We start from the raw sequence: 23,557 nt of genomic DNA, 5'->3' as shown, positions 1-23,557 counted from the left end.
TCTAATAGTGCTGCAAAACCTGACAGTAGGTGGAGTCAAATGGAATCTTAGCAGTGAGTTAGCAAATTTTGCCAGTGCAGAAGTAGCCTCAAAAAATTAATCATTGACAGTAAATGTTTTTGCATGGAAGTTTTAGTCTCATTACTCTAAAATTTTGGTCAATCTCCAAGTTGAATTGACTAAAACCACAAGGCACATAATTAATTTATTTATTCAATTGCTCATTCAATAATTCTTTGTCAAATTCTAGTTCTGTGTTAGGCACTGTGCTGATTAATGGATATATATTGTGATAAAGCAAATATGTTCCCTGCTTTCATGAAGATTACCATATAGGGAGAAAGATACAAGATATACACACAAGAAAATACATAAAAGATGAATCAAGATATTTTAACAAGAAGCATGAATTTTTTTTATTCCTGTGGGCTGATCCTGTCTCATTTCCCACAGTGAACGTTCCATATTTAACCAACCAAAACATTCAAGTTCTGAACCTATACCTGTCCAGTACACTCTCAGGCAATAATCTCATCTTTGAAAAAAGTAGAACTTACTGGGCAAGAACATTCAAATTTCCTCCACTCAGCCTTCAGAATGTATTCATATTTAACTCTCCATATTCAGATCTTATTATTTCACGAAGAAATAAGCCAGCTTCTTTCCAAGTATCACCTCCTAACAATATCCTGAATTCCAACCTATCAAGAGCTGCTGGGGGTGTAATTGGCTCTATCACTGAAATAGTTTAGCTTAGCCTATAACATGCTCAAATATTTTCCATGGTAAAAAGGATTTTGTTTTAGAGCTATTACTCCCTCAAGTCACTGTTTTGTCATATTACTTTCATTTACTGGTGCTTTTCTCAAAGGATGAGACTTGAGGTATTCAGTTTCCTAGCATTCACTCACATATTTACTTTCTTTAACTTGGTTTCCCTCCATATCATTTGAATGAAACCTCCTGTCACCCTTAAGTGGACATCTGTTGTGTTCACCATGCAATGGCTACTCTCCCTCCTCCTGGCATCAATACTTTGATTTCCATTGGGACGAACTCCTCTGTCTTGTGCCTTATTTGGGGTGACCCTACCCTTAAGTACATGGGTGGCAGGTGACCAAAACATAAGCAACTCAACTCAGGCTGTGATGATAGGGTCGGGCATGGTCATAGGTTCTCAGAGCCAGTTAGACTAGTTACTGGGAGTGAGGCTGGAGGTATCCTAAAAGAGAAAAATTTTTGGACCTGAGTAGATGTGTGCCGGGACTGCTGCAGTATCTTGCCACAGTCAGGGAAAAGTGTATCAGAAAAAGAACTGAAGCAGATGAGAAAGAGCCAAGAGATGGGGGGAGAAAGAGAGGAGGGGGGGCGGGGAGAGAGAGAGAAGAGAGAAGAAACTGTGGCTTGTGTCATTGTACTCCTAAATCCAAAGATACCTAATGACAGAATTAAAGTTGAACTTTTCAGTTATGTGTGTCAATAAATTCTAGCTGCTTAAGCAAAAAAAAAAAAAGTTTGCATTTTTCACTATTTGCAACAAAAAGAGCAGTCATTTATATACTGCCAAGTAATTCACAGGCTAGTATCTGACAGAGCTGATCACTTCCTTCCTCAAATATGCACTCTTCCTTTGGTTTTACCCACTTTTTTTTGATACTTTATTCCCCTCTAGCCTTTTTCATGTATAACTAAACATGATAGAATTTCAGGGCTAGCATGGCTAAGAGGTAAGAAAACTAACATTTTTGAGGTTCTTTGGGAAGGCACATTTTCACATGCAAATGTCTGTTAAAGTATAGACCCACTTTGGGCAACTATGCTTAAAACACCACACTACTGATTAATATACTGTAAAAGAGATGTCATATGAAGGGAAAATAATTGTAATTTGGGATGCATTGTTATCATATCCTTTCTGAAAGTAAAGAATTGAATATTAATGATGCACAGAATGAAGGTTTTCACAGTAGTAATACCTCTGAATCTAGTTAAAGAAACACGAAAAAAATGGCAGAGCTGTGTCATTGCATTTTTATACTAGCACACTTTCTGGAAAGCAATTAAATCGCCTTGCCACCTCTGTTTTTAGAAATCAAAAGGTTAGAAAATACAATAAAACTGAACGTTATTTCCAAAAAGAACTGAAAGTCATTGGACTGTGAGATATTTGAAATCATATCAAAAAGCAGAATTTATGGTGCTATGAGTTATGGAAAAGGAAATTGAATTTTGTGCTTTATTTATAAAACACAACCACTAAAAAGGTGTTTCCATAGTAACAAGGTCAATACCAGTAGCCATTACAGACCTTCCTCTTTTCTGATGGTGGGTTTAGCGATCTTTTTTCAAATACCACTTTAAAAGTTCTATGAAAAATGTACAGCTTTTTTGACCATTCATTTGAACCAAAAATGAGGAAAAACACACATGGAGTATTGAATTTCTCATTTCTTACGGATTATAAGCATTCGAGTCTGTCATATTTTCAGAAAGAAACCTGCCTGCCTAACTTCTATGTCAGTCCCTTAACATGGGATGTGATTAGCCCGATTGTGAATCTAGATAAACAGATGTTTGTAGTAGTATTCAAACAGATAAAAAAGATGGCACAGTATTTAAAAATGAACTTTAAGAAGCACAGATACTGAAAGGCTTAAGTAAATAATCTGTTATTAGAAAAATTACAAAGGTGCAGAAAAAACCCAAAAAATATTATATCACCACTAGAGAAAGTCAAGCAGATACAAGACACATTTTCTTTACAACAGAAATAAATGGCTCTTTGGCCATAAAAATTTATTCATTAACCCCGCGAGGGAAATGATTCTCCTTCCCTTTCCTTTGTATCACGGTACACTGCCTCCTGTGATAGTCATTTGGATAGCCTTATCTTCCCTTCTAAACTGGAGGTCCCTTGGGAGCAGAGGCACTTTATTTCTCTTTGGATCCACGATAGTATCTCACATCACATATTGTATATAAGAGATATTGAAAAAAAAAGTGGGTAATGAATAATGAAAAATGACCACACAACAGTAACTAAAATAACCCAGGGAAGTGGGTGTACCTCAGTGGTTGAACACCTGCTTCCCAGGTATGAGGACCTGGGTTCAATCCCAGTACCTCCTAAAACACACAAACACACACACACACACAAAATCTCCCTGTGTAGTTTCAGAGGCAATGTGTCAGTTTAAAATGTGTACTTAACTTTTCTAACCTCTTTAAACTAAGAGGTTCTTGATCCTTGTTGCACAGAACCATTAATTGTTAAATAAATTCAGCTCCCTGGCCCCCGGGCCCGTGCCATCAGAATCTCTGCAGATGGTGCCCTGGCAGCAGGATTTTTTTAAAGCTAATACGGTGATTCTAAAATGAAGCCAGAGCTGAAAACCATTGCATTTGTTGCTACTCTTCTGGGGCACAGATCATGATTAATTTATTTACCTCACCTTTTCAATTACTTCTTTTTTTTTTCCCTTTTCTCAATATTGCCTAATAATACTATATTTACCAAATCTATAAGACCTTTATTATAATGTTATAATTTGTTCCTTAGAATCACTTTTCATAAGAAAAAGTTTCAATTAAAATAGTTTAGTCTTATACAAATAAAATACAACCAAATAATATTGTTTATTGAATATTTTTTAATAACCTTATGAGCTTTTTTTGCTGTGATTCAGCTTTCGAAAACCAGAACTAAATATAGTACCAATATAATAGACACCAAATAATTATCAGTAGAATGGAATCCATACTTCTGTGCTTTTTTATCTACCTTCTCCAGGCCTCTAATGCCTTGATCCCCTTATCTAGCTGAAAAAAAATTCCTATTCATCTTTCAAAACATTTGAGTCATATTTCTCTTCTTGCAGAAAGCTCTCCCTGATCCAGACAGACTATGGAAGCCCTAATTTCTTTGGCATTGCCTTTGCCCTCATTCATGATTTTATATTTTACCTATCACACTGTACAGTCGTTTCTTTTTCTTCATCTTTTTCTGTTTGTTTTTAAAAATATTTTAATAAGTCTATTTTCCATAGATGATTGTGAATGACTTGCAACAGGTGCTGACTTAAGCCTCTGTTCCTTTCCTCCCAGCACACAGCACAATAGCGGCAAACAATAGGCACTCAATAAGTGTTTACTAAATGAAAGAATAAATGATCACATTGAAGGGAACCAGTTGCAATACAAAAACACTATGAACCAGGATTAAGTTACCTGAAGAGAAAATTATGATAAACATTACAGATACTTAGGACTTTAATCTTTTATCTACATCCATAAAAAAATAGGTGTTTGCTTTTTCAAAGAAAATGCCTTTTCAAATACAGTTAGATTAGATATTTCATACTTCCTTCCAAATAAACCTAAAGTATTTTTATGGCATTCTCTTGGTAAACTAAGAAGCCTGACAAAAGTAATTTTTCAAAACAGCAATTAATCAGTAAAAAAATATGTTACTTTTGGACCAGTATTATCTATGTTAGCTATTCACCAGGTTTCTTAACTTTTCCCACAGCAACCATTCATCAAAGACCCAATAGGTTCCTTGCACTGTGCTAGACACATGGCTTAAATTCATTTTACTTTCTTGTTTAAAACACAGAAATATTTAAGGCATCATGGAAATGCCATAATGTACTATTTGTTTGTTCAACATATTTATTGTGCGTTGTGGGAATTCAATTATGTGTTTACAGCCATCATAAACTAGTTTCATTCTAGCGCTCTTTTGGGATTATGAAAGTATACTATTCAATTCTTAACTGATGAATTCTTATCTGGTTCTTTCCTGGTAGTTTAGATCAGCAGTACCAACCATTTTAAATTTCATGGAAAATATGAGGAATCAATACCAAGTTGCCAAAATTTTATTTGGCCGAATAATAACATTAGAACGAATACCATCAGCTATTATCATTAGTTGAGAATTGAATACAAAATAAGTAATGAATAGAATCTTAGAAGAAAAGAAAATGTTTTCAAAGTGAATGCATTTAGCTTAATAGAGTAAAACACCCATTTATCTTGCCTGTACTTTTCTCATTTCAGCCTAGACTGGTGAAAAATTGTTATGAACAAGCCCATGTCTGGGATAGATGTAGAAATTTTTACCATCAACCACTTTTTATTCCTGAGTGGTCTACTTTGATCCTACTTTTCATTATTCAAAACCCCTTCCTCAAGCCAAGCACGAAAGGATAAATATTGTATGATTTTGCTATACTAAACTAAGTATAATGAACAAACTCACAGAGCTAATAGCTAGAATATAAATCACCAGAGAAAAGAATGTGTTTAGAAAATGGAAAGCTGAGGTTTAATCTGTGCAGAATTGGTTAAAAGTTGTTTGCAAATGTTTGGAAATTAATAGAAATAGTGAAAGCACATATAGGATTTATAATTAGTAGTGTTAACATATGGGTATGATAGTGGTTTGGGTTTTTTTTGTTTTTTTGTAGTAATAAAAATGCTCTAATATTGATTGAAGTGATGAACACACAACTCTGTGATTATACCAAATGCCATTGATTGCAGACTTTAGATAAACTGTATGGTTTATGAAAAATATATATATATAAAATAGGGTGAACTCAGAAAAAATACACCAAATTTAAAATATGGACTATAGTTAGTAGTAACATTTTGACAATGCACTTTCGTAATTTGTTACAAATGTTTCACAACAATGCAAGGTATTCGTGGTGGAGTGGTGGGAGTCCTGTATAATGTTAAGCATGTTTGTTTTTTAAGTTCATAACTTTTGGTATATACTTAGAGTTTATGTATATTTATGTATAAATGATATTCTTAAGTATTTTTTTTTTTAGTGGAGAAAAACACAACTCTTCCTTATACAAATTCTCAGGGGTGGCTGTTAAAATAATAAGTAAAATTGGTTTTCATTCAATCAGCCATGCAGGGTTCAACTGAAAAATGCATGTCTCCTTAAATATATTTATTTTGCCTCACTTTGTTAAATATTAAAAGCAAGTAATAATTATAATACTATGATTACTTCATATTTCTGCATTTACAATACATAAAATAAATATCTATATGAAAGCTAAAAATCAAAGACCAGCAAATGCAACAACACTTACATGTGTGAACCCAATGAAACTACTCTTGCCATTACAATTCCAAGAATAGAGGTTGTTAAAACTGTAGAAATAAGGGATATCTGCAAAAGAAAGTAAAAAAAAATATTTTCAGTTTAGAATAAATATTATTTTATTTTACTTAAATTATTTCTTTTTGCTTGATGTAAATGTATGCATAGAATTTTTTATCCAATTTCTTAGAGGTTTATTCTGATGGATTGGTGTTGGTAATTTCAGTCATTTTAACTTTTTATCAGCTCATAGTCTTAGTTTCCTTCCCCCCCTCCCCCCCCCCAATAGGAGGGCAAGAATTATATATGTCCATCCATTTTGCAACTTGATTTTAAAAGTTTTTAGTAGTTTTTTTTCTCTTAAAATACACATATTGGTGATTTTAGTTTATGAAAGTAAGACTGAAATTATGATTTCTTTTTCCTTCAGTCTCTATTTTAGCACTAACTTGACAATTTTTCTATTTATAACTGCTGCTTCTTCTGATTGTACCCTACTTCCTCCCTCCCAACACAATACCCATACACATACATTTTTTGGGGTATCTCTGCTTTTTCCTTGCTGCTTTCTGTTAGTCTATTTTTCTACATAGTTTTGTCCTTTCGTCTGTGTTTCTAGGTCTTTTAGCTTCTTTCGATCTTGTCTATCACTACTTGAACTGATTAAAATATAAACTAGTTTGTGCGTATGTGATTTGTGCACTCCTTACTGAATGGAGATCTATATTTCTGTTCTTAGTTTTCAGTGGATAACATATCTTAGACTAATTTCTCTGATAAGAAAAAAATATATATAGTTATTTTATTTCATGTGAGTCTCAATTAACTTGTTTTCTGGGTTGTCTGATTTGTAACCCTTTAACCAGAAAGAAGGTTCTATCATGAGTCCACAGAACTTCTAAGGAACAGAGTGATTAATTAACTTGCCCAAAGCCACACAGCTATAAAATGAGAGAGGTGGAACACATACAAAAGCAGACTGACTTCACATCAAGGTTCCTAAATACTTTGTTTCGCTCACTGAGATATTAATGTAAATATTTCAATATGACATAATTAAGGGATGTTTAGGAAAAAATGTTCAGGTAGGAACAATATAGTAGAAAATTACTATCACTGTCTTACCTTCTGCTCTCAGAAGATAACATTTCAGAAGTCTACATTCAACATGTGAAATAAAAAGTAGTGCAGTGATTTTTGGTAATTTATGAAAAATGTCCCTTTTGCTATATAGTCTTGTTTATTAGGCCTCTTGGGAATGGAGGGTGGTGTGTTTGGAATACTCTGGAACATCATAGCCATCCTCAGCTCTACCTGGAAGGAGGGAATTCATAACTGTGGATATACAACATCCAACTCAGAGTGAAAAGTGAGATTCAATTGTTGGACTTTTAAAAATGGAATGTAAAATTATCACATGAATAATTTATTTTTCACTTTTCATCAGAATGCTTGTCAGACAGACTTAGCAAAAATAAAATTTTAGATACTATACAAACATTCCTTGAGTATAAGGGAAATAAAATACAGCCAGATAAAGGCCAAATCTGTTTAAGTAAGCCTTGTGTTGGCTGGATAATTGTTTGGCTGATTTCATTAGAAAGATCATCATTTCTCCAAAAATTATGAAAAATGGCCAAATTCTCAATAATGAATCAATCAATACATGGACCCTATACTCATTTAAATTCATTGGATGAAAACAGGCACAATAGACATTATATTGTACAAATAAAAAGATTTTAACTCATTGACATGATTCATGCTTACTTCTGTTTCTTTTTATTTATTTATTTACTTTTTAGGGGTACAGAGATTGAACCCAGGACATTGTATATGAGAAGAAGGCACTCAACCATTGATCTACACCTGCTCCCAATGCTTACCTCTTAAAGTTAGTTTAATTTTAAACAGTTTACCTATAAAAGAAAGAACACTCTTCCAATAAATTAAGCCTTCTTTAAGTATAGTACTTTATATTTTCTGAATTTAAAATCTGCTATCTGACATCAGTGTATCTACCTTAAAAAAAAGGAAAAAGAAAAAAGGAAAATTGTCTGCTTTATTAATATGCATCAATAAAATTGATTTGTTTAAAAAAAAGAAAAAAAAGAATAAGATGAAACTCACTGTTTAGCCATCAGTTCTAAAAACCAAACTATGATTTAAACAATTTACTCTAACATGATCATAAATCTCTTGAAACTAAATATGAGCACTGAAATGAAGAACTTTGCTATATAGAAAGTAGTTAGACAAAATTAATTCAGGTGATAAGATGTATTTCTGCTCCAATTTAAAATATAAAAATTACCTTTCCAAGTTTTGCTATATCACGGTACAAGGATAAAGGCAGGGTAAAGGCAACTGTGGAAAGCACAATAATGAAGTGGCGACCAATAAATAAGTTTCCAGGATCAACTAAAACACAATGAATATTGTAAAGTGTTTATAAGTAGAAATAACACACTAATAACACACCTAAATAGTGAAATAGTTAATGCTAAAAATAAATATTAAATACCTCCTAAATGGCAAAGATTTCACTGAGCTATACTTGCTCCTGAGGCAAAGATTTTTAAGAATAAATAAACCTCAGAAATCACAAAAATATATATACCAAATAACTTAAGGGTAAACCTGTAGTTCAAATAATGTTATAATATTAAACATTCAAATTATTTTCAAAGCCTCCTAGTTTCCCTGCTTCTGCCTTCTTTTGTCCCCTTATAGTACACTCTTAACCAGCAACTACAGAGATCCTTTCAAAACATAAAAACAAAAACAAACAGAACTCCTCAAAGGCAAAACCCTTCCTGTGGAATATAAGCTACATGAAGGCAGGGCATTTTTGCTTTTTTTTTGCTTCTGAATTTCAAGAACCTAGAACAGTAAAACTTTTAAAAAAATTCCAAAAAAAATCAAGGTTTGGACAAAAGTATTTCATATATTTTTATTCTTTTTTCAAGAAAGAACTAGTTTCACTGAAGGAAAGTAGGCAAAAACAGCTTTTTGAATGGAGGGGAGAAATCACACGGAAGCTGCTGCAATCTGCTATATGTTGCAGATTCTTGCGTATCATAATGAGACCAATATATTTAAAATCTGACAAATTTATATAATCTTAGCTTTGGGAAATAAATATATACATGTGAGAGATCACATGAGAATGGAGTGAGGGAAGCAGTATTGAGAGGTATGGATAAATGAAAATGTATTTTCAATTCATCATTACACATGTATCGAGTAGTTACTACTAGACACTTTGCATTTGTTATATAACTTTATTTCTCCAAATAATCTTTTTGGCATTCATTTGATGACAGTATTCTTTTATATATGAGTTAATTATTTGAAATAATTTAGGCTCAAAAAGGATAAGTAACTTTTCCAAGTTCTTGAAGATAATAAGCAATTTAGATTTTAATCCAAAATTGACTCTAAATGTCCATGCTTTCACTGTCTAATCACATTACTTCGCTGAAAGAAGCTTCTCTCTTCAAGAAAGTTTTATGCCATTATGTTAGAATAATAAATTCTAAATTATATGAGCAATTTAAAATATATGAGCAATTTAAAAGAGAGGTGAGTTCATTTCCTCTAATCCCAAAAAGGCCTCTTTTTATTCAGTCATGATCAGAGGCCTAGTATATGCTGAGCCTTGTGGTCAATTGGTAGGATAAAAGATGAGAAGAGGAGCTAAGCACAGACAGGCAAAGCAACAACCACCTCAGCATCTGAGGGCCCTTTGCCCCTCCTGCCAATGGGGAGGACAAGGAACGCTTTCTGAGAGCTGACATAGGACCTGACTCTCTAAAGCTGTTTTGGAGTTCTTAAAGTGAAAGCAAGTTGAGTGGGTTAAAGGAAGGATGGGAAAAGTGTATAATGAAAGGCAAAAAAAGAGCATGGTAGAGGGCAGCCATTAATTTTGCATTGTGTGGTAGTGAAAGATCTTCATGGTCAAACAGGCCTGGCTTGAAACCCAGATCCACTGCTTACTGGATATGTGAACTCAAGTAGTTAATTAGGCAACTTTGAATTTAGAATCTTCTCAACAACAAATGAGGACAATCTAGGAGGTTTGTAGGATGGCTATAGTATTATGTAATGTGTCTGGTAATACTAGCTGCTCAATGAATGGTAGCTATTAAATTATTATGACTGAAATGCTGATTCTTTTGAGATTATGTGACAGAAACAAGGCTAGAGCAGTAGGCTAGGGACAGATCATAAAGAATTTTCTATTTTGCTAAAACATTTGGACTTATCCAGATAATGGTGTTGTGTCTCTTTATGGAATTTCATATTTTGAAATGGAAAATATTTCACTATAAAATTTCTTATATTTAACCATTAAATATATACTTAACCTATTTTTTGATCCTTAGGGGGATAAAAATAATAGTTAAAATACTTCCTATAAATATATGTCAGAATCTAAATGAAGACCATGTTTAAATTATCTTTTAGATTTCCACCAGTGTGAATAGGTAGAAATCCATTCCCTTTTCCTCATTGATTTCATTGTTTTTATCTGTAGAGTTACTTATTAAAGATGTGATAGTCACTCAACAGGCGGGTGATGTGGGACCACTTTGCTCACTGTGACTTAATTAAAAAAATAATTCTAGCATATTTTAAAATTATTATTATTTTTAAAGAAGCTTTAGATTACATAAGTGTTACATCAAAAATATAGGGGATTCCTATATATCTCACCCCCTTCCCCTCCCACACTTTTCTCCATAAACAACATCTGTCATTAGTGAGGTACATTTGTTACAATAGATGAACACATATTGAAGTATTGCTACTAAGCATGGACTGTGACTTAATTTTACTGAATCAATAAAAGTTGGTTGAAATTTATGTGTGATATAAACATTGCTTCCAATATTCATCCAATAATTTATATACTCCCAAATTATGAAATTGAGAGAGACCAACTGACATTGAAAAATCCTATTATTTTCAAGCTATATATATAACAAATCCACAAAAAAATAAAAAAATGATTTTTTTTTGCCATATTGTTTCAGAAATTCATAATGAACAAAAAAGTATTCAGATAACTGATGATCACTTATGGGTGGATATAAAAAATGTTTTTTTAAAATTAGTAATTAGATGTTATTCTGTGATCAAATTTTTTTTATTTTTAAGAGTTTTAGGAGTTCATAAAGTGCTTTTAATGCACTGATTTATGTTATGCTTAACTGTATATAAGTGTGCAAGCATTTCTTATTTATTTCCTATTAAAATGCTTTACAAATATAATCACTTTTAAGGGAAAATAAGATTTTTCAAATTAATCATTAGAGATTTTAAACCTAAAATTTCCTTACTTTTTCTCTTTCATATCATTACAAACAAGGAAACAATATACTCATTATCTCTTTAGACTATGGATGGGAACAATCAATAGGCACAATAGTCTAAATGCAATTACTTTTAAAAGTATAATTTAACTGTACAATGTTCTAGTGTGATAAGAAGAAGATAATCAACTTGGGGAACTTGGGTCAGAAGAAACAGTCATAAACACCTAATTTATCTAAATACTTAGGAATTAATGTTGAAAATTAAAGTCTGTTAATATTAACTTGCTCAAAAGTTGACAGCTATCCTTTTAGATTTATTATTGCTTACTAGAAAATATAAACAGAAGTTGTAAACAAAATAAAACATATTTACAAGATCAAAAGAATTAAATATAGAAAGTATTCTAAGGATATGACTAGTAGCTCTTTTTTTCAAACACCTAAATAAGAACTAAATTATATATAAAAGTAGATTAATAATTTAGGATCAGAATTGATCATGAGTGTTGTCAGATATTTGAAGTCTTCCATCTTCACCACTTGCAAATAGTTCATTTATAAATTCTTATGAACCACATTAAGTATAAAGTAACTATATAAAATAAATATATTTAAATCCTCAAAATTTTTATTTTAACTTACCTCCTGGTATTCTTTGAAGAACTTTGCTCAAAGTATCTCCAGTTATTATGTTGTAACTTATCATAGCTAAAAACATAATTAAAATAATAGTTACCAATAAACCATCACATTTCATCCCAAATATTTTGAAAAATGTTATTTCTTCCCATATACTGTCATAGTCCTATTACTTTCAAATATATATTGCGATTATCAGTACGCATGATTTAAAAAATGACACGACAATAGGTTTAAGGAAGAGTATTAATTTGTACTACAAAAAGATTTTCTCTTCACAAATGGATTCATGCCACACCTTTAAAAATGAGTTTTGGTAGTCAGTTAAAATGTGATTGATTAGTGGTATTTAGTTTTCAAACACTTTTTCAGGAACACATGTATTACAAAAAGTGAAGAATGATAATAGAAAACTATAAAGGCACTTCAATTGAAAAGACAATCTTTTTTTGGAAATATACTCTTAGCATTCTGTAAAAGATAAAGAACAGGCAGTTTGAACAATAGTTTCCGTAGTACTGATTTTTTAAAATGAAGTCAATTTTGCAATTGGTGAATGCTAACACAACTTACATAAGCAGTGCTAGGTGACATTTTTACCATTACAGTACAATCTTTAAAAAGCATGCTGGCCTTGTACGTGACTTCCACAGATCCTTAGGTTTTCAAAAAATGTATTCAGACTTAGAAGAAATCTATTATTTCTCTCCTTCACTTTTATCCCAGATCATTCTATTTTTTACCAGACTAGGGAAGCACGACCATTAACCCAATGAGAATCACCCTCATTTTATTTCAAAGAAATACTCAGAAAACCAACCAATAATACCAGAGAATAAGGAAGAGAATGGTTAAGGAAGTAAACATTAAATCTGGAAGATATTTCAACTGCTAATATTCTTTAATGACTGTTTAATGGCTATTAAAAATATTTCTTTCAGAAATGGCTGTATGTTTACCCATACCCAAATAAATGCAATAACCATCTTCACAATCATCTTACCTATAAAAGGATACAAAAACTGTAAAACAGAGAGGAGGACATATCCTGTAAAACCAAAGGTTTTACTGACCAGAGACTGGTAAGTGTCTGTTCCAGAGAGGGACCCTCCTTTTATCAATAAAACAAGGGAAAAATCTATGGCAAAAATAAAAATTAAAGTCAGATTTCACTTAATGCAACAGATTTTCATGTTTTGCTTAATTAATACTGGGAAGAAAGGAAATTTTAAAGTAGTATTTAATTTAATGCTATAGAATTACCATGACAAGTTTTCTTTCTTTTTGTATAACATTTATAAAACAGTGCTTTTCCAACTACCTATTTTTCAATCTAGATGCAAATATATGTAACATATTAGTACAATGAACTAGACAGAAATGAGTATTTAAACTAAGAGTCAAAGGGTCAACTTTCCATTTTATTTCCCAACCTAACCAAGGCAACAATTATTATTAAGATGTGGCTCAACTTTCAAAGCAATAGAATGTCGATAAACATTTCATAGGTACTCAATGTGTGAGAATTGGAATGAAAAATACTGAGTATACCACATATTTCATATTATTAATTTAGAACAAAATAGAATTAGGAGACTTAGAGCATTTGTCTTACAACAAAGTAAAATTAGTAATTTTATAGTAATTATGGTTAAGAGTGTATCTAAGAACTTTTTAGATACACTATATGCATACTTGGATGCCTATATGTTAGTGCTAATCTATCAGTGGAAGCCTAAAGACTGAAGCAAGAAACTTGTCTTGGCTTGTGTTCCCAGAATTTGTCCTGAAGGCAGAGAAGCAGCTTGCAGACAGCTAAAGCAGAGAAAGAAAGTTAAGTCAAAGTGGCCAGGAAAAAAGTATTACCTGTATTAAGTCAAACAATAGAGAATCCAGGAGGGGATGAAAGTCTATTTGAAAGGAAGCAGAGGGAACATTTGTAGTAAACTGTAAAAGAAAGGAATTCCTAAGGCCCCAGCAAGCAAAAGCCCAGGAAAAGAAGTGGGCTCTACAGCTCCACATAGGCTGGGATAAGGCCAAGAGGATCCTGCACTTCACACTTGCCTCAGGCTGACCTTTTTGATAGGAGGGTTAAGCTCTGAAGGAAATCACAAGAGAGGAAGGGGCAGAAGGAATACTCAAAGAAATAACAGCCAAAAACTTCCTGAATCTGAGAAGCTCAACTGTATGAATATGCATATTCAAGAAGCCCAAGTAAACCCAAACAGGATAAATTCAAAGAAAAACATACCTAGATACATAGTAATCAAACAATCCAGTGCAAGAACAAAGAGAGTTCCAAGAGCTTCAAGAGAAAAGGAATGAATTATGGGTAAGGGAATCCTAATAAGATTATATGATTTTTCATCAGAAACCATTGAGGCAAGAAGGCAGTGTGATGAAATATTTGAAGTGGTAAAAGAAGACAACTGCCAACCAAAAAGTTTACTTTGCAAGATTTTTTTTTTAAATGAGGGAGAAATGAAGACATTCAGATAAACAAGCTGAGGGAGTTTGTCACTAATAGATCTACCCTATGACCAAAGTTAAAGGGTCTTCTTTGGACTGAAAGGAAAGGACAGTACATAGTGGATTAACATGGCATAAAAAAGTAAAGATCTTTGGTAAAGGTAACCAGATGGGTAATTATAAATGCCACTACTATTGTATTATATTTTTTGGTATTTATACTTTTTATATCTTATTGGTGTTAAATGCAAAGGCATAAAAATATGGTTTTGGATATAAAATGTACAAAGATATAATTTGCAAATTTAAAAAAAGGTGGGGGGGGGCGAGAAAGGTATAAGAACCGTGCATATTGGGAAGTGGATTTGGCTCAACTGATAGAGTGTCTGCCTACTACATAGGAAGTCCAGGGTTCAAACCCAGGGCCTCCTGATCCATGTGGTGAGCTGGCCCACATGCAGTGCTGATGCACACAAGGAGTACCGTGCCACGCAGGAGTGTCCCCCATACAGGGGAGCCCCATGGGCAAGGAATGCACCCCTCAAGGAGAGCTGTACCACATGAAAAAAGTGCAACCTGCCCAGGAGTAGCACAGCACGCATGGAGAGCCGATGCAGCAAGATGACACAACAAAAAGAGACAGATTCCTGGTGCTGCTGACAAGAATGCAAGCAGACAAAGAAGAACACACAGAGAATGGACACAGAGAGCAGACAATTGGGGGGGGGGCAAGAGGAAGGGAGAGAAATAAATAAAAAATGTATCTTAAAAAAAAAAATAACGGTATATATCTATGATAGAGGAGTTAGGTTGGAATCGAATCAAATACAATTGATATAAATTTAGGATGTTAAATTTTAACTCCAACAACCATAAAGAAAATAATAAAAAATATATTCAGAAAGCATTGAGAAAGGACTCAAAGTAACACAATACAAAAAAAATAAAATACATACAAAAGTAGGCATTAATGGAAGAATTTTAGGTCAAAAAAGGTATAAGACTAACAAAGACAAAGTAGCAAAATGGCATAAGAAGGTCAACATTATCAGTATTTACTTAAATGTAAATGGATTAAACACCCTAGTCAAAAGGCAGAGACTGGTAGAATGGATGAAATAGCATAACTCAACAAAATACTAGCAAACGAAATACAACAGAACATTAAAAGAATTATACACTGTTATCAAGTGGGATTTACCCCAGGTTTGCAAAGTGGTACAATATAAGAAAATGAATTAATTTTAATACACTATTATCCAAATGATGGGGAAAAATACATGATCTTCTCAATTGTCACAGAAAAGGTATTTGACAAAATCCAGAAGAAAAAAACCCTTCTGAATAAAAAATACTTAGAGAACTAGAGATAGAAGGAAATGTTCTCAACTTGACAAAGGGCCTATATGATAAACCCACTGCTAACATCAAACTCTAAAGTGAAAACTGAAATATTTCCCTCAGAGATCAGGAAAAAGAGAAGGATGCTCACTGTCATGACTGTTATTTAATATTATAGTAGAAATTCCAGCCAGCAAAATTAGGCAAGAAAAAAGAAATAAAAGGCATCCAAATTGGAAAGGAAGAAATAAAATGTTCCCTACTTGCAGATGACATGATTGTATATACAGAAAATCCCAAAAAATACACAATAAAGCTACAAGAACTAATGAAGGAATTCAGCAAAGTCATGGGGTACAATATCAACATACAAAAATCAGCAGTGTTATACAGAGTAGCAATGAACAATCTGAAGAGGAAATCAAGAAAAAATTCCATTTACAATAGCATTTGAAGGAATAACTAGGAATAAAATTTAACCAAGAATAGAAAGGACTTGTACACAGAAGATTACAAAACATTACTAAAAGTAATGAAAGGAGACCTAAGTAAATAATTGATGTTCTATTTTAATGGGTTTGAAGACTACTGTTAAGATGTCTCTGTTTTAGTTTCCTAGGCTACTGCAGCAAATATGATGAAATGGGTTGGCTTAAACAATGGGAATTTATTAGCTTCCAATTTTAAGGCTAGGAAAATGTCTAAGTCAAGGCACGATCAAGGCAAGGCTTCCTTCCTGAAGACTGGCTGGCAGCAATCCTTGGCTCCTTTGCCACACAGCAAGGGACATAGCAGCAGCCCCTGATCTTTCCTTTTTCTACTTGATTTTGTTGATTTCAGCCTCTTGCTTCCCTGACTTTTTCTTTGTCTGAATTTCATTCTCTTATAAAGGACTTCAAAAACAGGATTAAAACCCATCATGAATGAGGTGGGTCACACGTTAACTGAAGTAGCCTCATTAAAAAGTACTGCTTACCACAGAAATGGATTAAATTTAAGATCATGTTTTAATGGGTTACATGTAGTTTCAAATCACCACAATGTCAATTTTACCCAAAGTGATTTGCAGATTTGATGCACTCCCAATCAAAATTCCTACATCCTTTTTTGTAGAAATTGAAAAGCCAAACAGCAAATTTACATGGAAGGGTAAGGGACCCTGAATAGCTACAGCCATCTTCCTAAAGAAGGATGAAGGTAGAAGACTTATACCTTGCAATTTTAAATCATATTGCAAAGCCACAGTAATCAAAAAAGTATGATACTGGGGAGCCGATGTAGGTACCTCCTAAAAAAAAAAGCAAGCAAACAAACAAACAAAAGACCAACTCTCACAGAGAAAAAGATAAAGCTCAATGGTTGAGGGCCTGCTTCCCATGTACAAGGTCCTGGGTTCAATCCCTGGTAATTAAAAAAAAAAGAGCATGATATTGACACAAGGACAGACATATAGAAAAACGGAATCAAACTGAGCATTTAGCAATAAACCCTCACATCTATAGTCAACTGAATTTTGAAAATGGTTCCAAGTCCATTCAACTGGGAAAGAAAATGGTGCCAGCAAAATTGGATATTCATAGGCAAAAGAATGAAGGTGGATCTTCTATCACACCGTATGTAAACTCAATTAAAAATGGATCAAAATCTTAAATATAAGAACCAGAACTATAAAACTCCTAGAAGGAAACATAGCATTTCAGAACCTCTGGTTAGGCAATAGTTTCTTAGGATTTACCCCCAAAGCACAAGCAACAAAAGAAAAAAATAGATAACTGGGGACTCATCAAAATTAAAAACTTCTGTGCATCAAAAGACTGTATCAAAAAAGTAAAAGACCACCTACAGAATAGAAAATATTTGAAAACGTATCCAATAAGTGTTTAATATCCAGAATCTATAAAAAAATCCTTCAACTCAACAACAAAAAGTAAACAACCCACAAAAAAATGGGCAAAAAACTTGACTTATATTCCTCCAGAGAAGATATACACTTGGCCAAAAACGCACATGAAAAGATGTTCAACATCATTAGCTATTAGGAAATCCAAGTCAAAACCACCGTGAGATAACATTTCACACCCACTATAATGGCTACTATTTTTTTTTTTAAAGGAAAATAACAAGTTTTGAGAGGATGTGTAGAAATAGGAATCAGTGTTGGTAGGAATGTAAAATGGTGTAGTCACTGTGGAAGACAGTTCAGCAGTTCCTCAGAAAGTTAAGTGTAAAATTATCATATGACCTGGGAATCCAACTTCTAAGTATGGACCCAAAAGAAATGAAAGCAGAACATCCATTTGCATACCAATCAGAAGTTCAACTCACTATTGTCAAAAGGTGAAAACAATCAAAGTGCCCACTAGCCAAAGAATGGATTTTAAAAAATGTAGTATACATGCAATGGAATATTACTAAGTCATAAAACAAAATGAGGTTCTGACATATGTGACAACATGGATGACTCTTGAAGACATTATGTTAAGCCAGATACAAAAGGACAAATATTGTATGATATTATTGTTAGGAAATTATTAGAATAAGCATATTCACAGAGTCAGAATCTAGACTATAGGTACCAGGGTCTTGGAGGGCAGGGTAATTAATGTTTGAATTGTATAGACTCTCTGTTTGGTGAGATGGAAAAGTTTAGGTAATGAATGATGGTGATGATAGCATAACATTGTGAACATTATATATTTGAAAGTGGTTAAAAAGGGAAAATTTTAAGTTGTATATATGCTACTAGAATAAAAATTTTAAAAACTCATAGGACTGTCCAACACAAACAGTAAACCCTAACAACCGACAATGGTTAATAGTATAATTATAATACTATTTCTCTTCAGTTATGACAAATGTACCACACTAATACTAGGTGTTAATAATAGTTGGGATGAGCAGTTATATGGGAACTCTGAATTTTCTGCATGATTTTTCTGGAAACCTACAACTTCTCTAAAAATAAAAAGTTTTTAGCTGAAGCAGGTATAATTCGGTGTTTGAGTTTCTGCTTCACATGTATGAGGTCCCGGGTTCAATACCCAGTACCTCCTTAAAAAAAAAAAAAGTTTTTAAAAACTACAGACTATAAATATATTTTCTGAAAAGTTTTAAGAATCTTAAATATAATCACAATAACATTGTGATCCACTTTACATGTACTTGAATGCAAAATTGTAAATAATCCATGAATGAGTCACATATGCTTGGATAACACAAATCATTGTACTCTAATAAAAAATAGGAAAATCTTAAAGCAAATTAAAATATAATTATTTGTTGTAAATATTTATGATTACTTCATTTTCCCAACATTTCACAAATATAAAAACAGAACTTAGAAAAACTGCCTGTTAAAGTGAACATATCTCATTAGAGATTTTAAAAAGCTAAAAGAACAACTCTAGAGACAAACTACTGTTTTATAGTGTTGATTAAAAAATCAAATTTATACTCTACTTGTATATTTTTCTTTTAAAAGACAAATTGCAAAACAAACTGAGCTATTTTCTACAGTCATTTTTGCTTTTTTCTGGTAATTCTTTATTTACTGTATATATATGATTTTGCAAAGGACTGTTCACAGCCATTGCTGTAGGTTCATATATCAACAGTTGAGAAAATTATTAACTTTTAAAATTATCTATAATATACTTTGGCTTTATTAAACTCAAGGGCTGAATTCATAGGTGACATATGTTTTTTTATCCATTGGTTTAAAATATGCTTAAATGTTTACAGTGCACTAAAGCCATAGTTATTATACCTGGCAGGAAATTAACTGTTTGTCAATGCTGATTGACTGAGAAACAGGAAATTAAAAAAGGACAAGAGGAAACCCTTGAGTAGGACTTTTTTAGTGTGTAAATGCTCTGAGAAATAAAACACAGTTTTTAAACACAAGCAAGTCAATAAGCACAAAGTCATGAGTCTCACATATTAAGTTGTAGAAGCTATAAGAATGCTTTGGTCTTGGGGGTGCAGGTGGTGGTGTGGGGACTGAGTAGGGAAGAAGGAAATTCACTGACTACAACTATGGATTTGGTAGCTGCTACAAGCTTTAATGTCTCCTATGCAGCCTAAGTTAAAAATAGACTTAAATGCTGGTCTTCAAAGCCTGAGGTCTTAGGTGAGAGTCCCCAGAAGCAGAGTTTTGACAGAGGTTCTTGGCCAAGGATGGTGTGATCTCAAGGGAGAAGAATGAAATATAGGGCAGGGCAAACAGCTCAGCAAGGGAGGATGCAGTCTGAGGTGGCGATCAGCTGCAGGCTGGTCCTGTGGTGGTGCTCAGACTCTGCCACTCATTGGACCCTCCGTGAGGCACAGAGGCTGGCCTCTAGGTCTCTGTCAGTCAGGCATTGGCTAAAGGCCATAGGGAAAGGGAGGATGGAGGTCATGACCTCCCCAGGGGGTGGCTCCCTTGAGGACCAGGCCAATGCTCCGGAGCAGGGGGCAGCTGAGGCGTTTCTACTAGCTGGTAAGAGGGCATTCACCACAGCAGCAACCACAGCAAGTGGTGTCTGCTTATGATTGCTGGTTCTTTTACGACGATACTAATGGAGAGGAAAAGTTCCATGTTTGTCATGAGGTGAGATGGAGGAATGATAGGGCAAGGATGAGGACAATGGGAAGAAGAGATGATTATGATTAGTGAAGCTTGCATTTAGACAGGGGAGTAGAAAAACGTGGGTGTGAATGAACAGGCTACATGAAGAGGTGGAAACAGAAGAGAAGAATTCATCTAATTACTGCATCTAAAGATAGGGGCAGACAGTGAGTGTAGGCAGGCAGTGGGTGAGGTGGGGAAGGGGGTAAACCCTGCAGGTTGAGCCCCTGGGATTTCAGTTCCACCTGCACAAATGTAGCAGAAAGAAGTTTTTTGTTTGGCTCTTGTGGAAAGGAAACCCTGTTATCTATACTTTCAGAGTACAGTTCTCTCTTAACCTTACTTTAACCTTTGAAATGACTCCGCCATCTACCATTTTCTAAAAAAAGTGAAAAAAAAAGCACATGAAAAGGATTTAAGCTTGGTAATATATAATGCTCTTTTGCTTTTTCTAATCTCTTCAAAGGATTAGGAAGAAAAGTAAATCTTCTCAGACGTAAATGTCTAAAGGTTCTTCGGATACTATGATGTAATTTTTAATTAACCAAGAAATTCAATTTAAGGGCTTGTATGTGTGTATGTGTGAGTATGCACACATGCATGTAAAAAGTCATAGAAAATTTCAGTTGCAGGAACATGCAATTATATGGTATTTTACCTGTAACATATGAAACCCAGAATAAAAGCAATATTCCCAGTGGAAAGCCAGCTTGCTTCATTGAATAAGGCAATCCTGAAATACATAAAATGCCCCATACCTTACATTAATAAGACATATAGAAATACAGAAGCTTTCCCCCAAGTCCTGTGTATAATAGGTTAAGTAAATTTATATACATATATGGCATAGTTGGAAAAGCGTGGTACTAAAATCTAATATTACTGAGCATATTAACCCTTATTTCAGAATAAAATGTTATCAATTAATTTAGAGACATATCAAGAAGGCAAGTTTATGAAGTGATGGAAAAAAAATGAATCAGTAGGCAGCAAATGAGAATAGATGCTAGTTCACACAAATAATGTTCATTTCAAGGTAAGGGTGAGATATTCCCCAGAATATGTGGAGAACGATGACCCCAAACCCTTCCCATGTGCTCACCAGGAAAGCACAGAGGATAATAAGGAACACAGAAAGGTAATGGGATATTAACAAGACTGACTCTGGAGTGCAAATGGGGGGCATGTAGAAAAAAATAGAGAAAAATAAGAAGGCAAAAGTATTTTTTAAAAAACTAGAAGTGGGGAATATAAAATTATTTCTTAGAATTTTTAAGGAGGCATGGGCAATTTTAGGTTATGGACAATAAAATATTTACAATAAAACATATTTAAATAGTACATGCAAACTGAAAAGGGCTTCCTTAAAGAAACCTACAACCCTCCACCCCCCAAAAAACCCACACAAATCACAATAACTCTGTATTACACAATTATAAGGTAACTTTTAAAGTTGTTGATATGAATTAGTTTAAGGTGTTCACATCAGGAATTAGTTCTGAAATTCTACCAAGGAGAGCTGCCCCTTACCTCCCTGATTCATGGAAGCAGACTTTCAAACCACTCTTTGCCCCTACCTGCTTCTACTTTGCCTCAGGTAATTCCACCTTTCATACTATTTGGAAAAAATAATTGTCTATGTATGAAAATGTATAAAGCCAAGAAACATAACTTGTAAAAGGTAAGTAAAGTAACTTAATCCAGATAAATGTTCAATTTTCAGGGGATGCTGATTGACTAAAATGTTAAACCTTTATAGTAAAAAGTTACATTTTCAACAAATATTGCTGTTTGCAGTACTTTGTTTTGTCTGGCTTTTCTCAAATGAACGTTTTTAAATAATGGAAAGAATATTACTCATTGAACAATTAAATGTCTGTTACTATAATGCAATGCACTTTAAAAAAATTTTTCAGAATTTTTCCTTTGCTTCTAAAATATTGGGAAAGTAAAAGAGCTGTTAATTTAATTCTGATTGTTTGGCTCCTTTGTTAAAAATTTAAATGCATTTTTCAATGAACAAATTTGTATTTATTTACTAAATGATTTAAAATTAATATATCATATTAATTTTGTTCTTTAAAATTGGACATTTTACAGATAGGTAAGGAAATAATGTTTGGAATTTATTTTTTGCAAAATGTTTTTATATTAATCTTTTGTTTCTTCAATATTTCAAAATTTCTGGCGTTTCACACTTCTAGAAGGTCATAGAAAGGCAATTCAGGTAATGGGGAACACTTCAGGAAGAGGAAAAAGTATAATAAATTACGTGCCACTATCAGTTGACCATGGAGCCTATGGAAAAAAAAATACAGCATCTCTCATATTGTGAACTCCAACTTAGTATTACTACATATAGAGAACTGGTCTCAACCATGGAAAGAATCTGAATCACAATCCCATTTTCAGCCTAAAAGACTGGTACATGTTAACTGCAGTGGATTTTTATGGAAGAAAATTACCAATGTTATCATTTAAGAGTCTTCCTTTAATGCCAATCACTGAATACCAGCAGCACAGTAAGAGTGTTAAATCTGGCCTTTTCACCTGAAATTTTTAAAAAAGCACTTACCTATTATACCGGATCCTATGATCGAGTTGACAACATTAAAAGCAGCAGCGGACTGACGACAAGTTTTCTCTTTATGTTTACGTTCAGAAACGAGAGTTTCTTCGTCATCTAGAGCTCTCTATTTCAATAGATAAAATGGCTATTAAACAAATATTTACTAGCTCAATTAGAAAAAAAATTAGAAAAAGTGCCAGACAAATGAAATGCAGGATTCTAACACAATATAGTATAATAATATTAACAAGGATAAGTATGAGGAAAATAATAATAATGATAATAATAGCTTGCATACAGTGCTTTGTAAGCAAATTCCATTCTAAAAAGTCGCAAATACTGTACAGCTACCCCTGGATCAGGGACCGCTGCATAAAATCCAGAGGATATGAAACGTTAACGAATTTGTGAATTTGTGAATTTGTGAATTTGCGAATTTAAAAGTGTTATTAAAAAGTGTCTGCCAGAAAAAGTCAGATTAAGGCAAA

At 33.3% G+C, this 23,557-nt stretch overlaps 1 protein-coding gene across 1 annotated transcript in view; it reads right to left on the bottom strand.

Annotated features, from left to right (window-relative positions):
- Positions 1-23,178, bottom strand: part of SLC38A11 (solute carrier family 38 member 11) — a 45,220-nt gene extending 22,042 nt beyond the window's left edge. The window contains exons 1-6 of the mRNA XM_058301267.2: positions 23,076-23,178; positions 21,159-21,233; positions 13,088-13,222; positions 12,088-12,153; positions 8,439-8,545; positions 6,114-6,193 (exon numbers count right to left, since the gene is read on the bottom strand). Of these exons, the coding sequence (XP_058157250.2) occupies positions 6,114-6,193; positions 8,439-8,545; positions 12,088-12,153; positions 13,088-13,222; positions 21,159-21,219 (449 nt within the window). The 5' untranslated portion in view covers positions 21,220-21,233; positions 23,076-23,178. The remainder of the gene's footprint in view (positions 1-6,113; positions 6,194-8,438; positions 8,546-12,087; positions 12,154-13,087; positions 13,223-21,158; positions 21,234-23,075) is intronic.
- Between the last annotated feature and the right edge of the window lie 379 nt (positions 23,179-23,557).

The sequence above is a fragment of the Dasypus novemcinctus genome, chromosome 7 (genome assembly GCF_030445035.2).
Source record: "Dasypus novemcinctus isolate mDasNov1 chromosome 7, mDasNov1.1.hap2, whole genome shotgun sequence".
Taxonomy (NCBI): Eukaryota; Metazoa; Chordata; class Mammalia; order Cingulata; family Dasypodidae; genus Dasypus; species Dasypus novemcinctus.
Note: the sequence above shows the minus strand (reverse complement) of the source record. Positions and strands in the feature narration are given on the sequence as shown.